The sequence below is a fragment of the Coregonus lavaretus genome, assembly GCF_964263955.1.
Source record: "Coregonus lavaretus genome assembly, chromosome: 19".
NCBI lineage: Eukaryota > Metazoa > Chordata > Actinopteri > Salmoniformes > Salmonidae > Coregonus > Coregonus lavaretus.
The window spans coordinates 24,368,744-24,393,932 of record NC_140006.1 but is presented as its reverse complement, the minus strand read 5'-3'; the positions used below and the strand labels follow the sequence as shown (position 1 = coordinate 24,393,932).

The 25,189-nt window shown below is 44.3% G+C and overlaps 1 protein-coding gene across 1 annotated transcript; it reads left to right on the top strand.

Annotated features, from left to right (window-relative positions):
• Positions 1-1,280: 1,280 nt before the first annotated feature.
• Positions 1,281-22,098, top strand: LOC311146244 (serine/threonine-protein kinase 17A-like; the record flags this gene model as incomplete). Its single annotated transcript, XM_084182745.1, has 7 exons — positions 1,281-1,456; positions 14,366-14,578; positions 20,570-20,714; positions 20,907-21,033; positions 21,133-21,181; positions 21,295-21,474; positions 21,753-22,098. 7 exons carry the CDS (start codon positions 1,281-1,283, stop codon positions 22,096-22,098), a joined length of 1,236 nt encoding a protein of 411 aa, XP_084038871.1.
• Between the last annotated feature and the right edge of the window lie 3,091 nt (positions 22,099-25,189).

The following is a 25,189-nucleotide window of genomic DNA, read 5'->3' as shown; positions in this document are numbered from 1 at the left end:
AAATCCCTGCAAGCTCCTGCACGTCATATCCAGCTGACACCTTTACTAACAGGTATTGTATCAATTTAAAACTTGCACAAGACATTTAACATCATTGCCAATTTAAAGAAATGTAGCCAATTTATTCATTATTAAATTTAGCTAACAGTAGATAGTTAATCCAGAGATTCTTACCTTTGCCTCAATTCGGCAATCTCGTCCAGATCATCAAGGCATTTGTAGTTCTTTATGAACTACACATTAGCAGCTAATTAGCATTTCGTTTTTGGGGGGTAAATGCAGGCTAATATATTGATAAAAGTCACACCAGGGTAAGCCTACACGAAACACAGCCCTTACTTTAAGTGTTTCTAAAATCCCCTATGGGAAAAATGAATGGTGGAAAAAACGATTGGAACCATTTCATTGTTTGACTGCTAGGTTTTATGGGTATTATTACTCATACTGTGGTACCCTGTTGCTACATACATTGTTGGACTTATAAATGAAGATGCACCTATTGATTCTTGAAGAATATAACATTTTAGTTAGTGGTCAGCTTTTAAAAGGATTGCCCCTTTAACTCGGCAACATTCCGGAAGTGCGTTCTCGTGAAATCATAGAGATAGATAGAGGACTCAAGTGCCCAAAAGTCTGATTTACCATGGGAAGCATCATTGAGGACTTTCACCATTTTTAAGTAGTCAAATGGGTGGAACTTCCTGTGGTTTGAGGAAGGATCACATGATTCCATCCGGGTCATCAGGAGGGATCAGCCAATGAATTATACTTGTGAGAAAACATTCCATAACTGCAGGTGGCAGTAAATCGCCATCTGTGGCTTTATACCTGTTCAAACAATACCCTGCAGGTGGCAGTATGGACCCTTTCAGTTTGTTTGCCAACTCATAGAAGTAGTAGAAGAAGAAAATTGACTACTTCAAAATGGAGAGCGCTGCCCATGCTCTCACAGACGCCATAATAGGACAGATACAATGATGCGGTGTCTATCTATGTCTATGGGTGAGATATATCAGCTACTGCCTCTGTGCTAAATTGACTTTTGCCAAGAGCGTTACAGAACAGCCAGTCAAACAACTGTCTATGCATGACTGCCTCACAACTGCGGATAACATTTAAGTATCTCATTTGACACAGAGTGGTTGACTAGAATACAAAATTAGGTTTGGTCATAAATGCCCTTACTTGGAAGCTTCTCCAAAACGCAAAAGAACGGGAATTTTGTTGCACTCTCAACAACGCATCTTTATATTAAAGAATATTCAACAAGTGAACAGAGAATGGTACCACCACCCAGTCCTAGGGTCACCGACACAAGAAGCTGCACAAGATGCCTCCGTCAGACCGAGACGAACCAGGGAGCCACTGCGCTTCTTCTAGACAACATCAAAACCCCAATCAGGACCGAGTCATTTCAGGAACTCTACAACGTTATACCTGGCAAAGAGCTAGGCAGGTGAGTTGAACATTGTAGGTAGTAAGTTAACAGGTTGGACCTTTAAAAAACATACAGTAGGCCTAACTTTTTGTTATTCTCTGCCTGGGTGTATAAATACTTATGTTCCAACGTGGGATACTTTGTAGATCATAGTGCATGGTTGTCCTTTTTAATCAATGTTCAAAGTGGGTAACCTCAGGCACCATCCATTGGATGTATGAATATCTTGTCATTTATTTATCAAGGATGTGCGTTTTTAACATACATTTAGGCATTTGACATTTTCATGCTAAAACATGAGGAGTCCATCGTTTCAAGTCAAAACTGTCAGGATGACATAAATACAATTGCATTAAAGATACAGTAGATACTCATTGCCTAGTCCCTTTCCCCAGCTGTAAGTGCAAGACTGGCAAGTGAGTCTAGCCCTTGACATACTAAACATAAAGAGAACTGAAGCAAGCTATAGTACATAGTGGCACGGGAGATTTGTCAATGCAAAAGTATGAACAAAAGTGTTGAATCTATTCCAAAACCATGGGCACTCATAGATAGGCATACTGTTATGTATTCATCATTTGTTCATAGTTTATCTGGATATCTGAGACAAGATACAGTAGTACAATATTTGCCCATGGGTAACTTGTTCTGTTGTAAACTAGTTGGCCAAGTCCAATACTACTGTAAGTTAATTCCCTTAAAGGTGCACTATGCAGAAAATCGGTCCGCCATTTCCCGGTTGCTAAAATTCTAATAGTTTGCCTAATTTCAGTTTGTGACAAAACAAGCAAGTATAGTGTGGAGAATAATTATATAAACTAAACCGCTGTGACATCTTTTCCATAACCAAAAATATTGTATTTTCAGCTACACTTATACAAAAGTATGTGTACACGCTTCAAATTAGTGGATTAGGCTATTTCAGCCACTCCTGTTGCTGACAGGTGTATAAAATCGAGCACACCGCCATGTAATCTCCATAGACAAACAGTGGCAGTAGAACGGCTTTACTGAAGAGCTCAGTGACTTTCAAAGTGGCACCGTCATAGGATGCCACCTTTCCAACAAGTCAGTTCGCCAAATTTCTGCACTGCTAGAGCTTCCCAGGTCAACTGTTAGTGCTGTTATTGTGAAGTGAAAACATCTAGGAGCAACAACGGCTCACCTTTTTCAAAGGTTTTCAAACATTTCCAAGATGGAGGAAAATCTATCCTGATTGAAAATCTGGAGTCAATCTGATGTAGATGAGGAGAAGATGATTGCAGATTATTGTTTTCATTCGCGTTACATATGCAAAGAATTAGTTGTTGTTTTAGATATCAACTCCAAATTCAGTGTGGTTCACTTAGGGATGTCCATGATAGCGATGACACGTTCTAAAGAGCCACTGAACACGCCGATGGGCACTTATGTTTTTCTGTTACTCATTAGAAAAACGACATTTCGGACTTGGAGGTGTGTTTCCTGACCGATTCCATGTTTGGTTAATGATGTTTGTCCCCTATGAGACACTGTAGACACGGAAGCCTATTTCACTTCACCAAAATCCCCAGAATGAATCTAAGATGACAAACTAAATATGCAATACATTTTGACGAGGATGTTTTAGTTGCGCAATTTTACACCCAATTAAGGTGTTTGGTGCAGTAATTCTCAAGTAAAACATTTTGCGACGTGTTGTATTATGTAAACAGTCGGAGCTGCTGGGCAGGTCTGTTATACTGTCTATGCTATTGGATTGAGCGCAATCACTGCAGCTGTTCACTCCATGTTAGTTGGCAAATGGACATTGTCAAATCAAAACCCAACCTTGATTTACCCGTTGTGATGCACAGATGTTCCAAACTCAGTTTTAGACGAGACTGACTTTATGAGCAAAATTATCCTATTTACACTTTGTAGTAAATTTTGACACTAGAATTACTTATAAATAACTCAGCCATCTCTAAACCAATCCCTTAGCTTTTCTCGAACTAAGTTAAGAGATGTACCATGGGCCAACATACTGGATTTATGGTTCATGAGAATACGTTTTTCAAAGGTTTTCAAACATTTCCAGGATGGAGGAAAATCTATCCTGATTGACTTTATGGGTCCTTGAGGCAGATTTGATTCTGCATGAGTAAAGACTCCTACATACAACGTTTCAACTCTCTTATTGGTCTATTAACTAATTAACCGCCTGGTGATGTCAACAGGCAGGCAAAAACTCCATCTCATCAAAACAGGCTGAAATTTCATATATATATATATATATATATATATATATATATATATATATATATATATATATATATATATATATATATATATATATATATATATATATATATATATATATATATATATATGTATATATATATGTATATATATATATATATATATATATATATGTGTATATATATATATGTATGAACAAAAATATAAGCGCAACATGTAAAGTGTTGGTCCCATGTTTCATGAGCTGAAATAAAGGATCCCAGAAATGTTCCATATGCACAAAAAGCTTATTTTTCTCAATTTTTGTGCACACATTTGTTTACATCCCTGTTAGTGAGCATTTCTCCTTTGCCAAGATAATCCATCCACCTGACAGGTGTGGCATATCAAGAAGCTGATTAAACAGCATGATCATTACACAGGTGCACCTTATGCTGGGGACAATAAAAGGCCACTCTAAAATGTGCAGTTTTGTCACGTCACAACACAATGCCACAGATTTCTCAAGTTTTGAGGGAGTGTGCAGTTGGCATGCTGACTCCAGGAATGTCCACCAGAGATGTTCATGAATGTTCATTTCTCTACCATAAGCAGCTTCAACGTCGTTTTAGAGAATTTGGCAGTACGTGTAACCGGCCTTGCAACCGCAGACCATGTTTAACCACGCCAGCCCAGGACCGCCACATCCGGCTTCTTTACCTGCAGGATCGTCTGCGATCAGCCACCCGGACAGCTGATGAAACTATGGGTTTGAATTTCTGCACAAACTGTCAGAAACTGTCTCAGGGAAGCTCATCTGCATGCTCATCGTCCTCACCAGTTTCGTAACCAACTAAAGTGGGAAAATGCTCACTTTCGATGGCCACTGGCACGCTGGAGAACTGTGCTCTTCAGGGATGAATCCCGGTTTCAACTGTACCGGGCAGATGGCGTGTATGGCGTCGTGTGGGCGAGCGGTTTGCTGATGTCAACGCTGTGAACAGAGTGCCCCATGGTTGTGATGGGGTTATGGTATGGGCAGGCCTAAGCTACAGAAGACGAACATAATTGCATTTTATCGATGGCAATTTGAATGCACAGAGATACCGTGAAGAGATCCTGAGGCCCATTGTCGTGCCATTCATCCGCCGCCAGCACCTCATGTTTTAGCATGATAATGCACGACCCCATGTTGCAAGGATCTGTACACAATTCCTGGAAGCTGAAAATGTCCCAGTTCTTCCATGACCTGTATACTCACCAGACATGTCACCCATTGAGCGTGTTTGGGATGCTCTAGATCGACGTGTACGACAGCGTGTTCCAGTTTCAGCCAATATCCAGCAACTTCGCAGAGTCATTGAAAAGGAGTGGGACCACATTCCACAGGCCACAATCAACAGCCTGATCGACTCTATGCGAAGGAGATGTTGTTCTGCATGAGGCAAATGGTGGTCACACCAGATACTGACTGGTTTTCTGATCCACGGCCACCTTTTTTAAGATATGTGACCAACATATGCATATCTATATTCCCTTTAATTTGAAATCCATAGATTAGGGCCTAATTAATTCATTTCAATAGACTGATTTCCTTATGAACTGTAACTAAGTAAAATCTTTGAAATTGTTGCATGTTACATTTTATATTTTTAAGTGTACAATGTTGTTGATCCATCCTCAGTTTTCTCCTATCACAGCCATTAAACTCTGTAAATGTTGTAAAATCACCATTGGCCTCGTGGTGAAATCCCTGAGCAGTTTCCTTCCTCTCTGGCAACTGAGTTAGGAAGGACACCTGTCTCTTTGTAGTGACTGGGTGTACTGATACACCATCCAAAGTGTAATTAATAACTTCACCCAATGTCATCTTTTTTTCTTTCTTTTTTTTACACCCATCTACCAATATGTGCCCTTCTTTGCGAGGCATTGCAAAACCTTCCTGTTTGAAATTCAGTGCTCGAGTGAGGGACCTTACAGATAAATGTATGTGTGGGGTACAGAGATGAGGTGGTCATTCAAAAATGATGTTAAACACTATTGCACACCAAGTGAGGTCAAGCAACTTATTATGTGACTTGTTTAGCACATTTTTACTCCTGAACTTATTTAGGCTTGCCATAACAAAGGGGTTGAATACTCAAGACATTCAGCTTTTCATTTTTAATAAATTTGTAAAAATGTCTAAACTTAATTACACTTTGACATTATGGGGTTTTGTGTGTAGGCCAGTGACCAACGATCTAAATGTAATCAATTTTAAATTCAGGCTGTAACACAACAAAATGTGGAAAAAGTCAAGGGGTGTGAATACTTTCTGAAAGCCTGTGTGTGTCCAGTGGAGGCTCCTCAGGGGGGGAAGGGGAGGACCATCAGTGACTTTCAGAAAAATGTAAATAGTGAAATATTAAGTTATCATTTTTAGATAAAACTATACTAAATATATTCACTTCACCAAATAATTGATTAAAACACATTTTTGCAATTAAGGTCTACAGTAGCCTCAACAGCACTCTGGGGTAGCACCATGGTGTAGCCGGAGGACAGCTAGTTTCTGTCCTACTCTGGGTACATTGACTTCAATACAAAACCTAGGAGGCTCGTGGTTCTTACCCCCTTCCATAGACTTACACAGTAATTATTACAACTTCCGGAGGACGTCCTCCAACCTATCAGAGCTCTTGCAGCGTGAACTGACATGTTGTCCATTCAATCAAATGATTAGAGAATCTAGTACTGAAAGCATAAGCTACAGCTAGCTAACACTGCAGTGCATAAAAATGTGGTGAGTAGTTGACTCAGAGCGAGAGAGACAATAGTTGAACAGTTTTGAACAAATTAATTTCTTCAAAAATGGAGACGAGAGAGCTAGGTGTGTGTGTTGTGATGTCACGAGAGGCTGTGTCCTGGAGGGACGTTACATCCCCCTGAGATGGCTGCAAACCCAGACAGCTATGGCTCCATCTGCTGGTATGGTCGGGAACTCCACCCCTCTATGGCCAATCTTCCCACGCAGCTGAAACAGATCAGGAGCTGATGAGCTGGAGGTTTTGAAGGGAAGAGACACACTGAGAGTGAGTGTGTGGGTTGTGAAGTAACACAGTCTCCAACCTGGGCTCTCTGGAGGACAAGAGTGCTGCACGTCCACTTCCATGAGGAATATAAGGATTTGGAGATACTTACCTTTGGGAAATACTCACCTTTGGATATATTCGCCTGTGGAACTACGGGAGAGACATTGGGAAGGACTTTTTGCTGGGTTGGCCACTAGCTGCAACGTGGACTACAGTAAGGCTGGGGAAAAGTTATCTGAGCGAGTGAGAACTATGATTTTGGATGTGGAAGAGACATCCCTGAACTGTTAACCCTTAAAGAGCCACAAGAGAACAGAATTTGGTTATATTTTCGTTAATTTCCCAAGACCTTTAATAAAATCCTTGTTTTGTTTGAACCTTGTCTCCTTGCACTACTTGAGCAATCCCGCTGAAAGCTGTGTAGCCTCTCGTGACGTCACAGATGGTGGAGAATACAGGCAGCTCAAGCGTTAATAGTGCATGTCAGAGGAGGATACCGAAGGTTTGATCACCCAGTTTTCCAAGTTGGCCGTAGGCTCCCCGCCGACTGAAATGGAGGACATATTGAAAGCCCTGGTTGCTGGCCAGCAAGCCCAGATGCAAGCAACCGTGGCTCTCTTGGAGGAGCAAAAGAAAGCCAACCTTCTGAAGGCAGAGGAATTGCAGTTGCAGAGACAGAGGGTTGTCCAAAATACCCGCCCAATAAAGGCAAGTGACTTTATATCTAAGATGGGAGCTACCGATGACATTGAGGCATACCTGCATGCATTTGAGGCCACGGCCACTAGGGAAGCCTGGCCCAAGCAACAGTGGGTTGGTCTGTTAGCCCCCTTCCTAACCGGGGAATCGCTGAATGCTGTCCGGGCCCTGACCAGGTTACTGACTATGATGCCCTGAAGTCTGAGATCCTCAGCAGATATGGACTCACAAAGTTTGGTATGGCCCAGCGCTTTCACAGCTGGACCTTCCAACCAGACCAACCTCCTCGGGCGCAGATGCATGAACTTGTCCGAATCGCAAGGAAATGGCTGGATCCGCAGAGGAATACAGCAGCAGCGGTGGTGGAGGCCGTTGTGGTGGATCGTTACCTACGCGCCCTGCCTTATGAGGCAAAACGGTTCATCAGTCAACAGGCCTTGACCACGGCTGATCTGACCGTGGAAGCTGTGGAAAAGTACCAGGCCACAGCGGAGATGCTGAATGCTTCCCGAAAAGACCCCAGGAGTGCGGCCCCACCACAAATGGGAAGAACCCGTCCAAAGGACCCCAAGGTCTCGAACCCAGCCACGTCAGGACTTATCCCGGCTCCAGGGGGAGCCAGAAACCAGGCGGGTCCCAGAAGAGTACACCAGGAGGGGGAAACTCGACAGTGTTACCGGTGTGGGGAGATGGGACATATCTCCTGGCAGTGTGGGAAACCAGCCGATGAACCTATGCCCACTGCGGAGTCCTCCAGCTCAGCACCCACACACCGTTTTGCCTCGCTCTTGGGAGTCGTAGATGGCGGCCCAGATCGACCCCCCACCTGCCCGGTAACTGTGAATCACCATGATGTGGAGGCCTTACTGGATTCTGGTAGCCGGGTCACCCTGGTGCGTAAGGATTTGGTGGGCCCAACGTGTCTGACCCCGGGGAAAGTCCTCCCAGTTTCCTGTGTCCATGGAGACACCAGAGAATACCCCATTACTGAACTTACAATGACCAGCACACGGGGAACCATACACACGACGGCGGGGGTGGTTGATTCCCTCCCCGTCCCTGTCCTAATTGGACGAGACTGCCCAGCCTTTTACCCACTCTGGAGAGAGTCTCAGGAGAGGATAACCCGAGTACCTCGGAAACGGAGAGGCAAGACTCATCCTGGGAAGGCTCCGGTGCAATCCTCCGAATTACTCACTCCCGCCCGGGCTCTGATAGGGATGGCAGGTGCCCAGACCGACACAGAGACTGGTCCGGATACGGGAGAAGAGAACGCAGCCCAGGAAAGTGCTCCGTTCTCCAGTGAAGAAGACGTCCCAGGCACCCAAGAGCTTCCCCCTCTCACAGGCCAGTATGGTACGGCTCAATTACAAGATCCTACTCTTGCAAATGCCTTAAGAAATGTGCAGGTATTAGAAGGTGTAGTGTTAGGTGATAAGACAAACCCTACTTACCCCCATTTCGCAGTAAACCGGGGGTTAGTATATCAGATAGTCAAGAAAAATGATGAAGTGCATGAACAGCTCCTCGTGCCACAGCCCTATCGGGCCACAGTACTCAACCTAGCACACACACACCCGCTAGGGGCCCACTTGGGGGTAGAGAAGACTAAGGAAAGAATCATGCAACGTTTCTTTTGGCCAGGAGTACACAAAGAGATAGAGAACTACTGCCGTAGTTGCCCTGAGTGTCAGCAGGTTGCGCCAAAGCCCACATATAGAAACCCGCTCATTCCCTTGCCCATTATCGAAACTCCTTTTGAGAGGATTGGATTAGACATAGTCGGGCCCTTACCGAAAAGTTCCAGGGGACATCAATACATTCTGGTCATTCTGGACTATGCATCCCGGTACCCGGAGGCCATTCCGCTGAGGAAGGCTACATCCAGACAAATCGCCAAGGAGCTGTTCCGTCTCTCAACTAGTCTGGGAATCCCAAAAGAGATATTGACGGACCAAGGGACTCCATTCATGTCCAGGGTGATGAAAGAACTCTGTGCTTTACTGAAAATCAAACAGCTGAGAACCTCGGTCTACCACCCCCAGACAGATGGTCTAGTCGAACGTTTTAACAAAACACTAAAATCCATGCTGCGGAAAGCGGTAGGGGAAGATGGGCGCAACTGGGATCAGCTGTTACCATACATATTATTTGCGGTGAGAGAGGTACCTCAGTCTTCTACTGGTTTTTCACCCTTTGAGCTCTTGCTTTCCTACAGACCCAGAGGACTGCTCGACATCGCCAAGGAGGCCTGGGAGGAGCAGCCATGCCAACAGCGGACACTGATCGACCATGTCGGGGCTATGAGGGAGAGAATGAAGGCCATCTATCCCATGATGCGGGAACACCTGGAGGCCAGTCAGCGGCAACAGCAAGCCGCCTACAACAGATCTGCTCAACCCAGGGAGTTTAAGCCGGGGGACAGAGTGCTGGTCCTGGTGCCAACCGTTGAGTGTAAATTCCTGGCAACCTGGCAAGGACCATATGAGGTCATTGAACGCGTGGGAGAAGTAAACTACAAGGTGAGGCAACCAGATAAAAGAAAAACTGAGCAGATTTATCATGTTAACCTTTTAAAGAAGTGGCACGCCAGAGAGGCGATGTTCAGCTGTCTACCCCCCACAGAGACCAAGGAACCGGCGCGAGAAGAGGTTCAGCTGGGTCCAAATCTGTCCCCACATCAACGACAGATGGCCCTGGAACTCGTGGAGCAGAACCAGGATGTCTTCTCCTCCCTTCCCGGTCACACAGAGGTGGTCCAACATGAGATCCGCACCATGCCTGGACGAACGGTAAACCAGCGCCCGTACCGCGTGCCAGAGGCTCGTAAAGTGGTTATACAGAAGGAGGTAAGGAAGATGCTGGAGTTGGGAGTAATCGAAGAGTCCCACAGTGCCTGGGCAAGTCCCATCGTACTAGTTCCCAAGCCAGACGGTTCAGTACGATTTTGTAATGACTATCGAAAGTTGAATGAAGTGTCTGAATTTGATGCATACCCAATGCCTCGTGTCGATGATTTAATAGACTCCTTGGGGCATGCTCGTTTCCTAACCACTCTTGATCTCACAAAAGGCTACTGGCAGGTACCCCTGACCCCGGCGTCCAAGGAGAAGACAGCCTTTGCCACCCCGGAGGGGCTCTACCAGTATACCCGACTTCCGTTTGGTCTCCACGGGGCACCTGCCACGTTCCAACGCCTGATGGATCGAGTCCTTGCGCCCCACAAGAGGTACGCAGCGGCTTACTTGGATGATGTTGTTATACAAAGTCCGGATTGGGCCAGCCACATACCCCGGGTACAAGCGGTGCTGGATTCGCTCAGGGAAGCAGGGCTCACGGCAAACCCGAAGAAGTGCAAGCTGGCCTTCAGTGAGACAAACTACCTGGGGTACACCATTGGGCGGGGGTTGGTCAAACCACAGGAAGCCAAACTGCGGGCCATACAGGACTGGCCGCAGCCCATCACCAAGAAGCAAGTAAGGTCATTTTTGGGCCTCGCTGGCTACTATAGACGCTTTATTGCAGATTTTGCTACCATAGCTGCACCGTTGACGGAGCTGACGACCAAACGCCACTCACGAATGGTGAAGTGGAACCCTGCGGCGGAGGCGGCTTTCCTCAACCTGAAGCGAGCACTCTGCTCCAGTCCGATCCTGGTGGCACCAGACTTCAAGAAGGAATTCATTGTCCAAGCGGATGCTTCGGAGGTGGGTCTGGGTGCTGTCCTCACCCAGGCACATGAAGGTGAAGAACATCCCATTCTCTACCTAAGCAGAAAGTTACTTCCCAGAGAGAAGAACTATTCAACGGTGGAGAAAGAATGTCTGGCTGTAGTCTGGGCCCTGGAGTCCCTTCGGTTCTATCTCCTGGGCCGACGTTTCATGGTGGTATCTGATCACGCCCCTCTGCAGTGGATGGCCAAGAACAAGGAATCAAACAGTAGAGTAACCAGATGGTTTTTGAGCTTGCAACCGTTTAACTTTTCTGTTGTCCACAGGGCTGGCAAGCACCACGGCAATGCGGACGCCCTCTCCCGGCGTGATGCCTTCTTCGCTGCCTTTACCCCGACGAGGACGTCGGTCCCGAGGAGGGGGATGTGTGATGTCACGAGAGGCTGTGTCCTGGAGGGACGTTACATCCCCCTGAGATGGCTGCAAACCCAGACAGCTATGGCTCCATCTGCTGGTATGGTCGGGAACTCCACCCCTCTATGGCCAATCTTCCCACGCAGCTGAAACAGATCAGGAGCTGATGAGCTGGAGGTTTTGAAGGGAAGAGACACACTGAGAGTGAGTGTGTGGGTTGTGAAGTAACACAGTCTCCAACCTGGGCTCTCTGGAGGACAAGAGTGCTGCACGTCCACTTCCATGAGGAATATAAGGATTTGGAGATACTTACCTTTGGGAAATACTCACCTTTGGATATATTCGCCTGTGGAACTACGGGAGAGACATTGGGAAGGACTTTTTGCTGGGTTGGCCACTAGCTGCAACGTGGACTACAGTAAGGCTGGGGAAAAGTTATCTGAGCGAGTGAGAACTATGATTTTGGATGTGGAAGAGACATCCCTGAACTGTTAACCCTTAAAGAGCCACAAGAGAACAGAATTTGGTTATATTTTCGTTAATTTCCCAAGACCTTTAATAAAATCCTTGTTTTGTTTGAACCTTGTCTCCTTGCACTACTTGAGCAATCCCGCTGAAAGCTGTGTAGCCTCTCGTGACGTCACAGTGTGTATATATTATTTGTATTTTTTTTGCTTAGCTAGCGAATGCAGCTAGCTAGTTTAGCCTGCTCAAACAGATAGGGATGCTATGTTAGCTAGCTGGCTATGGCTAGCCAATACTGGAACTCTTCCAAGTCAATTTTAAGCTTTTGGTTTAATTAATTTATTGCAACTGGGTTTACTAACGTGTTAGTTCTAGTAGCTATGCTGACTATGATGTTATAATATGGTGACAATGATGTAGGCTGTGTGTAGCGGTTAGCAGTTATGATATGAAGGTTTGGCATCAGACAGCTGATGTGTTGTGCTCTGAATTCCACAAGCGAAGCGAAAAGGTGAGGAGAGCGCGTAGATGCGAGAATAAATTATACAACGATCAAAGGCTGCTATGAAAGTGAACTGTGTTTGCATGTGATCAGGGGTGTAGTTATTCTGCCGATTCTGTTAAAACATTTCTCAAACGGGGATAAACATACCTGAATTTGTCCAATGGAAACTCTCGTTTGCAACTGTTGAACTAATGATTACACCCTAGATCCTCTAGATGCAGGCAAGAGTGTGCAAGGCGGTATTGAATGTGTCAATGTCTGTCACCTTGATTACTCAAATTTCTCTTGACCTGTGCACCTAGCGTACATTGTAAACTTTCATTCATAGGCTAGGTTTTACCAACCTCATGATGGGTGTAGGGAAAATGTATGTATCATGTAGTAGCCTAAACCTATTGACGTTACATTGAGCTGGGTGAAATGTAATATGAATGACAGTCATCAATATGCTGTCATATAAATAAGGCCATGCTCATTTTAATAAATAGCGTCCTCCCTCATATTAAACGGTACTGACCTCTGTGTGTTTGTGTGTGTCTCACAGGAAAATCACGTTTTTGACTGCACTGGAACTTTTGAGATTCGCAGAGCTATGCCTCCTCTGGCTTAGACAATCCCCCTCGACAAACACGCGCACAACCAGATTTGTTGGAGACAGCTTGTGTCAATTACTACATTTCCTAGGATTTCCTACCTGCAGCAACAATAGTGGACAATGAGTGACTCAAAGTGCCCCAAAACTCCTGGCCCTAGTTATGAGTTTGAGTGAGCTCAGACCTCTTGTGAATGAGCTGAAAGTTGAGTCTTTTTATTTTATATTTTCCTGGGCCACTTTTTCCAGGTAGCCCAATAAACACTTAGGGCTAGTGTAGTCCTGGACTTAAAAAGCACTTGGAAATTCTCCATTGAACATGTGTCTGGGGAAAGCTGCCCATAGTCAGGTAAACCGCAATAAAGATCATTCATTTGTGGTGAGTGTGATCCTGTTTGGGCTGAGTGGGTTTTCACCTTAACCCACCTACCTTCTGCCCTATAATCACTTTCTCACACGCACACAGTATAGAGCCCATGCACCTGTTCCCTACTAAAGACATTAATGGGTTTATCAGCAGCAGCAGCAAGGGTTAACAACGTCAGCCTGGGTTAAAGGCTAGAAAGACTCCGCTTTGAATAACTGGATTTAGGGATTGAGGCATGCATGGCACTACTCTGAACCTACTACCATATTTACAACTTGTAATGACGTTATAGTATTGGGCATGGTTGATAGCTTAGGTAAATGGTGACTTCATTGTCTGTTACAGTCCTTATATGTGGAGGTCTATGTATGAAGACATAGTTTGCTGAATCTCACTGCATGTGAGGGTAGAGGTAGTCATTGGAGCATCAAGCCCAGAGCCAAAACATGACCACTAGCCAGCCAATAATGCTGTATGAGGTCATTGATTAACACGGCATGGCTCCCTGTCTGGGCACTGAAGTGGGTCATTTAAAATCAATGGTTGGGTGAGCTTGAAGGTCGCCTTGGTTTTACTAATGATTTAATGAAGAAGGAATGCAGGGAGAAGAAGGCATATTCAGTGACCATGACAACTATGGATGGCTTGTCACCTTATTGCCCATTTCCCAACAATTCATTTTCACTCTACGTCTACCTGCATTCAGGTGTAATGCTTCTAATTAAGGGAGGACAAAGCAATGTGTGATGTAAATTACTATCTTGATTATCCACCAAAATGCGTAATCGCCATCAACAATCACTATCATCGTATCACTATAGTTGGCCTTCTCAAACGTATTCATTACTTTTTAGTCACACTGTAGTCCTATGGGGCAGTTTGCTCATCATTAAAGCCTGTACTTCAATATTTGTAACGTTAAGTCCCCCATCTGTCTCCAGGGGGAAGTTTGCCATAGTGAAGAGATGCATGGAGAAGAGCACAGGGACAGAGTACGCAGCCAAGTTCCTGAGGAAGAGGAGGAAGGGTCAGGACTGCAGAGTGGACGTGCTCCATGAGATCGCTGTGCTGGAGCTCACCAACCCTAGCCACAGAATTATCAACCTGCACCAAGTCTACGAGACCCTGACAGAGATGGTCCTGGTGCTTGAGTAGTAAGTATTACTACAAACAGCTGCTGTTTACATGTGTGTGTACACCTACATGAACACCCATTCACTGTTAACGAGTGTGTGTGTGTGTGTAGTGTACACACCTGCCGGCATGACCTCTTCAAGCTCACTAGCGACATCAAGCTCTAGGTCCGATCTCCTTCAGCTTTGCTCTGCTGAGAAGAGCAGCTTGCAGAAAGTCGTCACTCGCATTCCTAACGATGAATACCACAAGCCCCACTGCAGGGAATCAGGGAGTAAGTTGGAAAAACTGCAGTAAGTTGGAAAGACCACCAGTCCCTCTGCCTGAGTAGGAGGGTAATCCAGCTAACCCTAAACCCTGCTGTAGCTATGCCACACTTCGCTGAGTAGAGCAGGCTAGAGGGATGTCAGAACCCTGCTGCTTCTTGCTACCATTAGGACCAGCTGCTCATCTACTGACTTTGTGCACTAGAGTGACTCGTTTTTAATTAGACCTATGACCATGTTGTTCATGGCATTCCAGACATTGAATATTTTTATTTATTTTTATATTAAAAACATATATAATAACTGCGAACTTTGCCTTGAACTTCCCTATCGAATTGAAACCGCATGTGCAGTATGTGTTCACTGGCCCATAATTCATGACCAGTCCAATCAATGAATGCACAAATCTAAGAGGGGATATTTGAAATACTCATGAGAATTGAATACCATCAGAGACATGGAATTGTGGCTAAATAGGGTAAATATCAGGATGAGTATTCTTTTATTTTTATTTTATTTATTTAACATTTATTTAACCAGGTAAGCCAGTTGAGAACAAGTTATCATTTACAACTGCGACCTGGCCAAGATAAAGCAAAGCAGTGCGATTTAAAAACAACAACAGAGTTACATATGGGGTAAACAAAACAAAGTCAAAAATACAACATAAAATATATATACATTGTGTGCAAATGTAGAAAGTTATGGAGGTAAGGCAATAAATAGACCATAGTGCAAGATAATTACAATTTAGTATTAACACTGGAATGATAATGTGCAAGAGATGATGTGCAAATAGAGATACTGGGGTGCAAATGAGCAAAATAAATAACAATATGGGGATGAGGTAGTTGGGTGGGCTAATTTCAGATGGGCTGTGTACAGGTGCAGTGATCGGTAAGGTGCTCTGACAACTGATGCTTAAAGTTAGTGAGGGAGATAAGAGTCTCCAGCTTCAGAGATTTTTGCAGTTCGTTCCAGTCATTGGCAGCAGAGAACTGGAAGGAATGGCGGCCAAAGGAGGTGTTGGCTTTGGGGATGACCAGTGAGATATACCTGCTGGAGCGCATACTACGGGTGGGTGTTGCTATGGTGAGCAATGAGCTAAGATAAGGCAGGAATTTGCCTAGCAGTGATTTATAGATGACCTGGAGCCAGTGGGTTTGGCGACGAATATGTAGTGAGGACCAGCCAACAAGAGCATACAGGTCACAGTGGTGGGTAGTATCTGGGGCTTTGGTGACAAAACGGATGGCACTGTGATAGACTACATCCAATTTGCTGAGTAGAGTGTTGGAGGCTATTTTGTAAATGACATCGCCGAAGTCCAGGATCGGTAGGATAGTCAGTTTTACGAGGGCATGTTTGGCAGTATGAGTGAAGGAGGCTTTGTTGCGAAATAGGAAGCTGATTTCTAGATTTAACTTTTGATTGGAGATGCTTAATGTGAGTCTGGAAGGAGAGTTTACAGTCTAACCAGACACCTAGGTATTTGTAGTTGTCCACATACTCTAGGTCAAACCCGCCGAGAGTAGTGATTCTAGTCGGGTGGGCTGGTGCAAGCAGCGTTCGATTGAAGAGCATGCATTTAGTTTTACTTGTGTTTAAGAGCAGTTGGAGGCTACGGAAGGAGTGTTGTATGGCAATGAAGCTTGTTTGTGTCCAATGAAGGGCCAGATGTATACAAAATGGTGTTGTCTGCGTAGAGGTGGATCTGAGAGTCACCAGCAGCAAGAGCGACATCCATTGATACACACAGAGAAAAGAGTCGGCCCGAGAATTGAACCCTGTGGCACCCCCATAGAGACTGCCATAGGTCCAGACAACAGGCCCTCCGATTTGACACATTGAAGTCTATCTGAGAAGTAGTTGGTGAACCAGGCGAGGCAGTCATTTGAGAAACCAAGGCTATTTAGTCTGCCAATAAGAATGCGTTGGTTGACAGCCAAGCATTGGCCAGGTCGATGAAGACTGCTGCACAGTACTGTCTATTATCGATCACGGTTATAATATCGTTTAGGACCTTGAGCGTGGCTGAGGTGCACCCATGACCAGCTCGGAAAACCGGATTGCATAGCGGAGAAGGTACGGTGGGATTCGAAATGGTCGGTGATCTGTTTGTTAACTTGGCTTTCAAAAACTTTCGAAAGGCAGGGGAGGATGGATACAGGTCTGTAACAGTTTGAAGAGGGGGATGACCGCGGCAGCTTTCCAATCTCTGGGGATCTCAGACGTTACGAAAGAGAGGTTGAACAGGCTAGTAATAGGGGTTGCAACAATTTTGGCTGCTAATTTTAGAAAGAAAGGGTCCAGGTTGTCTAGCCCAGATGATTTGTAGGGGTCCAGATTTTGCAGCTCTTTCAGAACATCTGAATTTGTGTGAAGGATTAGCTGGGGGGGGGGCATGGGCAAGTTGCAGCGGAGGGTGCAGAGCTGGTGGCCGGGGTAGTGGTAGCCAGGTGGAAAGCATGGCCAGCTGTAGCAAAATGCTTGTTGAAATTCTCAATTATTGTAGATTTATCGGTGGTGATAGTGTTTCCTAGCCTCAGTGCAGTGGGCAGCTGGGAGGAGGTGCTCTTATTCGCCATGGACTTTACAGTGTCCCAAAACTTTTTGCAAATTTCTGTTTGAAAAAGCTAGCCTTTGCTTTCATAACTGCTTGTGTATATTGGTTCCTAACTTCCCTGAAAAGTTGCATATCGCGGGGGCTATTCGATGCTAATGCAGTACGCCACAGGATGTTTTTGTGCTGGTCAAGGGCAGCCAAGTCTGAGGAGAACCAGGGGCTATATCTGTTCTTAGTTCTGAATTTTTTGAATGATTGAGAGGAAAGCACTTTTAAAGAACCAGGCATCCTTTCTACTGACGGAATGAGATCGATATCCATCCAGGATACCTGGGCCAGGTCAATTAGGAAGGCCTGCTCGCTAAAGCGTTTTAAGGAGCGTTTGACAGTGATGAGGGGTGGTCGTTTGACCGCGGACCCGTTACGGACGCAGGCAATAAGGCAGTGATTGCTGAGATCCTGGTTGAAGACAGCAGAGGTGTATTTACAGGGTAAGTTAGTCAGGATGATATCTATGAGGGTGCCCATGTTTACGGATTTAGGGTTGTACCTGGTAGGTTCCTTGATAATTTGTGTGAGATTGAGGGCATCTAGTTTGGATTGTAGGATGGCCGGGGTGTTAAGCATATCCCAGTTTAGGTCACCAAGCAGTACGAACTCTGAGGATAGATGGGGGTCAATCAATTCATATATGGTGTCCAGGGCGCAGCTGGGGGCTGAGGGGGGTCTGTAGCAAGCGGCAACAGTGAGAGACTTATTTCTGGAAAGGTGGATTTAAACTGTTTTGGCACAGACCTGGATAGTATGATAGAGCTCTGCAGGCTATCTCTACAGTAGATTGCAACTCCACCCCCTTTGGCAGTTCTATCTAGACGGAGAATGTTGTAGTTGGGGATGGACATTTCTGAATTTTTGGTGGCCTTCCTAAGCCAGGATTCAGACACTGCTAGAACATCAGGGTTGGCGGAGTGCGCTAATGCAGTGAATAACTCAAATGTAGGGAGGAGGCTTCTGATGTTAACATGCAAAAAACCAAGGCTTTTACGGTTACAGAAGTCAACAAATGATAGCGCCTGGGGAGTAGGAGTGATACTGGGGGCTGCAGGGCCTGGGTTAACCTCTACATCAGGAGGACTAGAATAAGGCTTTAAGAACTGGTCTTCTAGTGCGTTGGGTACAGAGAATAAAAGGGGCAGATTTCTGGGCGTTGTAGAATAGATTCAGGGCATTATGTACAGACAAGGATATGGAAGGATATGAGTACAGTGGAGGTAAACCTAAGCGTTGGGTAACAATGAAAGAGAGAGCATCACTGGAGGCACCGATTGAGCCGGTCTCCTCGTGTATGGAGGGTGGAACAAAGGAGCTATTTGAGGCAGTTTGAGAGGGACTTGGGGCTTTACAGTGAAATTGTAAATAAGAACTAACTGGAACAGCAATAGGCAAGGCATATTGACATGGGAGAGAGTCATAAAGCAATCACAGGTGTTATTCGAGAGAGCTAAGACAACAACTGGTAATGGCGATGAAAGTTTGGGCTGAGTAAACAGATAAACAGGACAGGGTACTGTGTAAAGGAACAGTCCAGCAGGCATCAGCTGTGCAGCTGAGTGATCATAAGGTCCAGTGAACAGCAATATGTGAGTCCGAGAGCAGATCGAATTGGTGCTACAGCACAGGCGAGCAGGAAGCACGGCTGATTGATTGCGTGTGCTAGCGGGCTGGGGCTAGCAGATGGATCTTCGTGGTCGTCGCAACGGGAAGCCTGTTGAAATCACAGACGATTACGTCGCAGACGAGTCGTGATGGATCGGCGGGGCTCCTTGTCGACACTAGGAGGTCCCGTCCGGTTGACAGAGAGGTAGATAGCCGGGAGATGGGCCTAACTCGAGGCTAGCTCAAGGCTAACTGGTGTTTACTGCGAGTTGTGTTGGGGCTGCTGTATGCGTTTTCTGTGCATCAGATGATTGTCAGCTGAGTAGGTCAATGGCAGTACTCACGCTGAGATATTTATAGTTCTGACCAGATTACGTTTTGTTTGTGTTGTATTAATGTTTTAATCTCTCTTTTGAAGGTGCCCAGTGAGTGAAAACTTGGCTCTCTGCCCTATTGAGTGGTCTGTTTGCATGAGAAAAACAAAACAGAAATGCTCTCAAAAAGGGTCATCATTGTGAATTGAGATGATCTCATACTATTTGGCTTGGTCAGAGACTTCTACAATACAATAGATAATGGGGCATTTTCCACTTTGGTAGGAAATGTATGCACTCACTAAAACTGTAAATCGCTCTGGATAAGAGCGTCTGCTAAATGACTACAATGTAAATGTAAATAGAGCGGAACTGTATTGATAATTATCTAGGATCTGAATGGGGCTAGAGGTGTCATTTGCAATTGACACTTGGTTGTTTTTGTAGATATTCTGGGGACATAGCAGTCAGATAAATGAGGAAGTGGGCAGGTTGTGGTAGAGGGAGGGACCCAGAGCGGTGTGGGATCTCTATAGTTCTGTCAGACGACACATGAGGAGCTGGGGGGTGGCTGCTGTGCAACAGGGGGTTAATCACCTTGGCTGCCTAGACCAGAGGAAAAACACACACACACCTCACTGCACACACACTTGCGCAAACACTCATCAACCGCAGTACACACACTCACACTTGTTTGCACGCACTGACCTCTATACACTCACATGCACACGCACACACACACCTACCTACCTCACTGCTCATACACCACCCTCAATTTAATTCTTGTTTTTCTGTCCTTGAAACTAGTAAACAAATTTGAAATTCAACCGCTTTGAACTGGGATACCAGACTGAAAATCAGGTCACTGACTGAGCTCTGTCTCATTGGAGTTGGAGACCAAATACTGGTCATCCTCTCACATGGCATATTGTGTATAAACAGGGACAAAGAGGACAACTAAGGACACTGTTTTTTTCTAAATTCGAAATGTGTTTCTCATTAATTTCAGAAACACTGTTTTGAGTGTTTTATTTTACTAAAACCATTGAGTTGAATGAACTCTATTCTTCAGTTTGAATTATGGATCGCTGAATAAGTGTTGATTATGTAGAGAGACTGTTAGTATCCTATTTGTCTTTTTCACTACAGTGTCCTCAGGGACATTCTCCATCATTCCAATAACCTCTCACTTGCTGTCTGTGTCCATAGTGCGGCGGGAAGGGAGATCTTTAACCAGTGTGTTGCCGAGGGAGACGAGGCCTTCACCCAGGAGGAGGTCAAATGGTTAATGAGACAGATCCTGGAGGGCGTGGCCTTCCTACACAGGAACAACATTGTTCACCTGGACCTCAAGGTACATAGTATGAGGCTGTATTTGTGATATCTGACTGATTTTGTTCTCCATTTAGCATTACATTGAAACATTTTGGAAAGAAAGGTCAGATTAAACAGTTCTCCATAACATCATGACAGAATAAACAGAGGAAACACTGATTCAATATTCCTCATTCACTGTCCCATTGAATGGTCTTGTCCCTCCTCTCAGCCTCAGAATATCCTGCTGACCAGTGCCTGTCCTCTGGGGGATATAAAGATAGTGGACTTTGGCCTCTCCAGAAGGCTGTGTCAGAACCAGGAGCTTAGGGAGATCATGGGCACCCCAGAGTATGTCGGTGAGTGCAAACCCCTTTTGATTGTATTTTTATTGAACATACAAATAAATTCTGACACAAAAACAACTTGATGATCACACGTCTTACTCTTGTTGGCAGCCCCAGAGATTCTAAATTATGAACCAATCAGCACAGCAACTGACATGTGGTAAGACAAGTAAAATCTCAACCTATATGTTTGTGAGTTAGCAATGAAGGAGGTTCCATTTTTTCTCTCCAATGGCAACAGATAATTTACTATGCTTTGTTTTGCTAATCCAGGAGCATAGGGGTGCTGGCCTACATGATGTTGACGAGGACGTCACCATTTCTTGGAGAAGACAAGCAGGAGACCTTCCTCAACATCTCCCAGATCAACATCGACTACACAGAGGATGAACTCCAGGCCCTCTCAGCCTCAGCCATCCACTTCATCCAGTCACTCCTCATCAAAGAGCCCAAGTGAGATTTCATCCCAAACCATTGTTATTATTCACAAACTATTAGTCTTCAGCGATTTTGGTAGTTCCTAAAACAAGAATCCTACTGTCACATGACAGGGGGCCAGTATGAAAATGTATGCACTCACTAACTGTAAGTCGCTCTAAAATGTAAATGTTTCAACTCAACTGAAGACCTTGATAAAAGCACAACAGTGAATTTCATACTCTTGATTTGATTGAAAATGTAACAGAAAACAATGTGTGATACTGATACATCCCTCTCCATCTTACCTAAAGGTCTCGTGCCTCTGCTGAAGAGTGCCTGAGGCATCACTGGCTCCAGGAGCAAGCCCAAGAGAAGACGGAAGAGAATCTCACCAGCGAGATCTGCCAACGGGCACACACCAAGCCTGCCCCCCCTTCCTACCCCCCCTCCCCTTCCTCATTATCCTCCTGTTCCTCATCATCCTCAGAGGAGGAATGTCCTGTGGTAGAGGAGCTGATGGTAGTAGCAGCCTACACCATAGGACCGTGCCGGCCAGCGGTGCCCAACCCTGAGACTCTGTTTCCGGATGCGAAGGCCGTTTCCAAGCGGTTCACGTTCGAGGAGCCATTCAGCTCCCCACAGAAGACCATCTTCTGATAGAAGGGTAGGCCTATAAGCACTCCAACTGTAGATGGGATCTTTACTGATTTGATTGTATATTGTTTACCACACCACACTGTCTTCACTCACAAGCCAAACTGTCTCTGTCTGCGTCACATTTTTATAAATTTTAATGAAATTTTAATGAACTACTGAAGTTTTGTTTGGTGCCATTCTTTCACATTCTGTCAATGTCGTTCATGTTTTGCTTTTTTGCCATTATTTTCCTAATATTCATGCAGTATGTTCAGCATTCATGAGTACAATTGTTTGCTATCATAACTTGTATTAATCTATATCACTGTGATTATTTCCTTTTTGTTTACTTCCATCTTACATATTTCATTTTCACTGTGAATAAATAATAATGTCCGAATGAATCTGACAACAATAGAACAAAAACTCCCTTTCATAGTTGGGAGACATTTCTTGTCACAGATTCTGTATAGTACAACTGGAACCATTGACTAAATGTTCGTTTTTTTCAAAGTACCGGCTATAAAGATATGATAGCTTTGGACTAATCATTTACTGTTAATTTGCTCTTTACAGTACCTTCATTCTCATAAGGCATGTACATTTTGCTCAGGACAGTACTGTTTATAATGAATATGCATGACATGTAATGGACATAGCACTTATTTCCTTCTTGTACAGTATATAAACCTGTATGTACAATGTATGTAAATGTCTTAAGGATGTACAAAGCATCAATAAACATTGGTCAAAGCAATGACATTTCTGTGGTGATTTTAAACCTTGTGTATGCCCTTTGTCAAAACAAGGTCCAATGGTGTGCTGAAGGAATGCATGTCACAAAGAAAGGCATTGCACTCTTGTGCTTTAAAAAAATATATGACTGTCTACTCTTCAGTTGATAACTATGGCTACATGTCTGCGACTGACATGAGGAGACGGACAAGTGCAGCAGTTCAACCTTCATCGCACTAGTTCTGGCGACTGGTGAGCAGATCAGGAAGACCAGTTTGGCTATGTCAAGTCCTGTCTTTTCTGATGGTGGTGAGGAGGTCAGTACACTAACCCTCTACAGCACTGCCTGCTTTAAATTCCGCTTAGTGCCGCCAAGGAGAAGATGCATTCAATTGTATTGGGTCAAATGGCCTTTATGTACTTTGAAGGTCAGTGTAGACTTTCATTCTATGGATCAATCAATTTCCTCTGAGTGTCTTTCTATAGAATAATATTGAAGATTACCTGCCCAAGTGTTTGGGGTCTTTAACTGAGGATGTGTTGAGGTAGCCACCATCTTTACAACCTGTCACTAGGATTTTGATCTGAAACATAAAGTAACATGAATATGTATAGCAAACAGGGATGGATAACGGTGATGCTGCCAGTTGGCTCCCATACAGGAGGAATGACCCCCAGAGAGCAGTGTAGGGTTCCACATGGTTGTGCCGGTCAGACAGGTGGATGTTGTGGACCTTCGGGGGTGGTGCTCCCAGAATGTCCATGGCTGTCTGGTTGGCTTCCAGCTGCTCCAGGGCTAGACGGTGGTGGTCCGACCTGGAGAAGTTCTCTAGAAAAGAAAACAAGTGCAGTCAGAAATACAATGTATGAGTATTATGGAATTACCTTTGAAGTCTAAGGTGAGGACTTTGTCTTAATTTACACATTTATATTTGTATTATGATCCATGTTATATGTTGCCTCTTTTTCTAAGGTCATGATATGAAGATAAACATGACAAGACCTAAGTGATACTTAACTTGCAGAAGGTAATACATCATGCAGCAGCCAACACCAGCCAACAAGGTGGTGTAGATGGCCATCTGCTGGAGTTTGCTTGGGGAGACCCTCATGATTGTTGCTCAGAGTAGCACATTCACTGTACCAGTGACAAGACCCTGGGGAGTAGACTGTTCAATGACAGATATACAATGTTAGAAAGATGTTCTAATCTATTTGAAATCTCAAAATTGACACATTTGCTTCGATTGGTTGCTTTCCACTAAAACTTTTTTTTAACCAATTCACTGAGAACTGAATCATCCACACATTTCATCAGGATCTTTGCGTCAAAAGGAGTTCACATTATGATAATCTGAATCAATTCATGAAATAATAATATTTATCTTGCTTCTGTTACTGTCTATTGTCATCTTTATCATATACTTTTGTTAAAGGGATAGTTCACCCAAATTACATATTGGTTTCCTGTAAGACGTTTATGGACAGCAATCCATGCTTTGATTTTGTTTCCCTGGACACTTTTTTAAACGCTAACTTTTTTGCATGTTTGGCACAAATCCAATGCAAGACAATGGTACCTATTAGCATTTATGCCCAAATCATTTATAGTTTCAAAATAATTGTTTTGATACTTTAAGATGATTTGGACATGAAGCCCAGATAGAATCCAAAGCATGGATTGCTGTCATATCTTGTCCATAGACTGCTTAGAAAACCAACATGTATCTTTGTAATTTGGGTGAACTAGTTTCACGTTCTAGTTTTATTAGTCATATGTACGGGATACACATGGTATACATCGTCCAACTAAATGCTTACTTGCAGGTTCCTTTTCGACAATGCAACAATAAGAAATAGTACAAAAAATAAGAATACGAACGTAAAGTAAATGGAAATCGAATATAAAACAGTATTCTTTTTGCATAAGTATAATACAGGAAGGCACAATTTATAGTCCAATATTTAGATGTGTATTGGGGATGGGGGGCAAGTGTTTAAATTGAGCAGTATAATAAAAGTCTGGTAGCAGCAGTTGTGATGTGTGCTAAGGTGCGGAGCAGGTGGTCAGTCCAGTTCAAGTGTTCAGCAGTTTGATGGTTGTAGATCAGCGATGGGCAACTGGCTATAGATCGGGGTCTCAACTTACTGTTGCGAGTTAGAATAGTAGACTACACAAGGTGAAATTTCCAAATGTGGTTGTGCATCAGCAGTTTATCCTCTTGTTATCCAAGTCACTGATAGTCAGTCAAGTTTTGTGGCCAGCTATCTTGTTATCATGGTCGAATTACCTGCTGGGGGGCCCCCATTGATTTTGTTTGTGTCTCACTCAGATATAATATTATAAACGGCAAACATTTCCCTCCACCCTATAGCA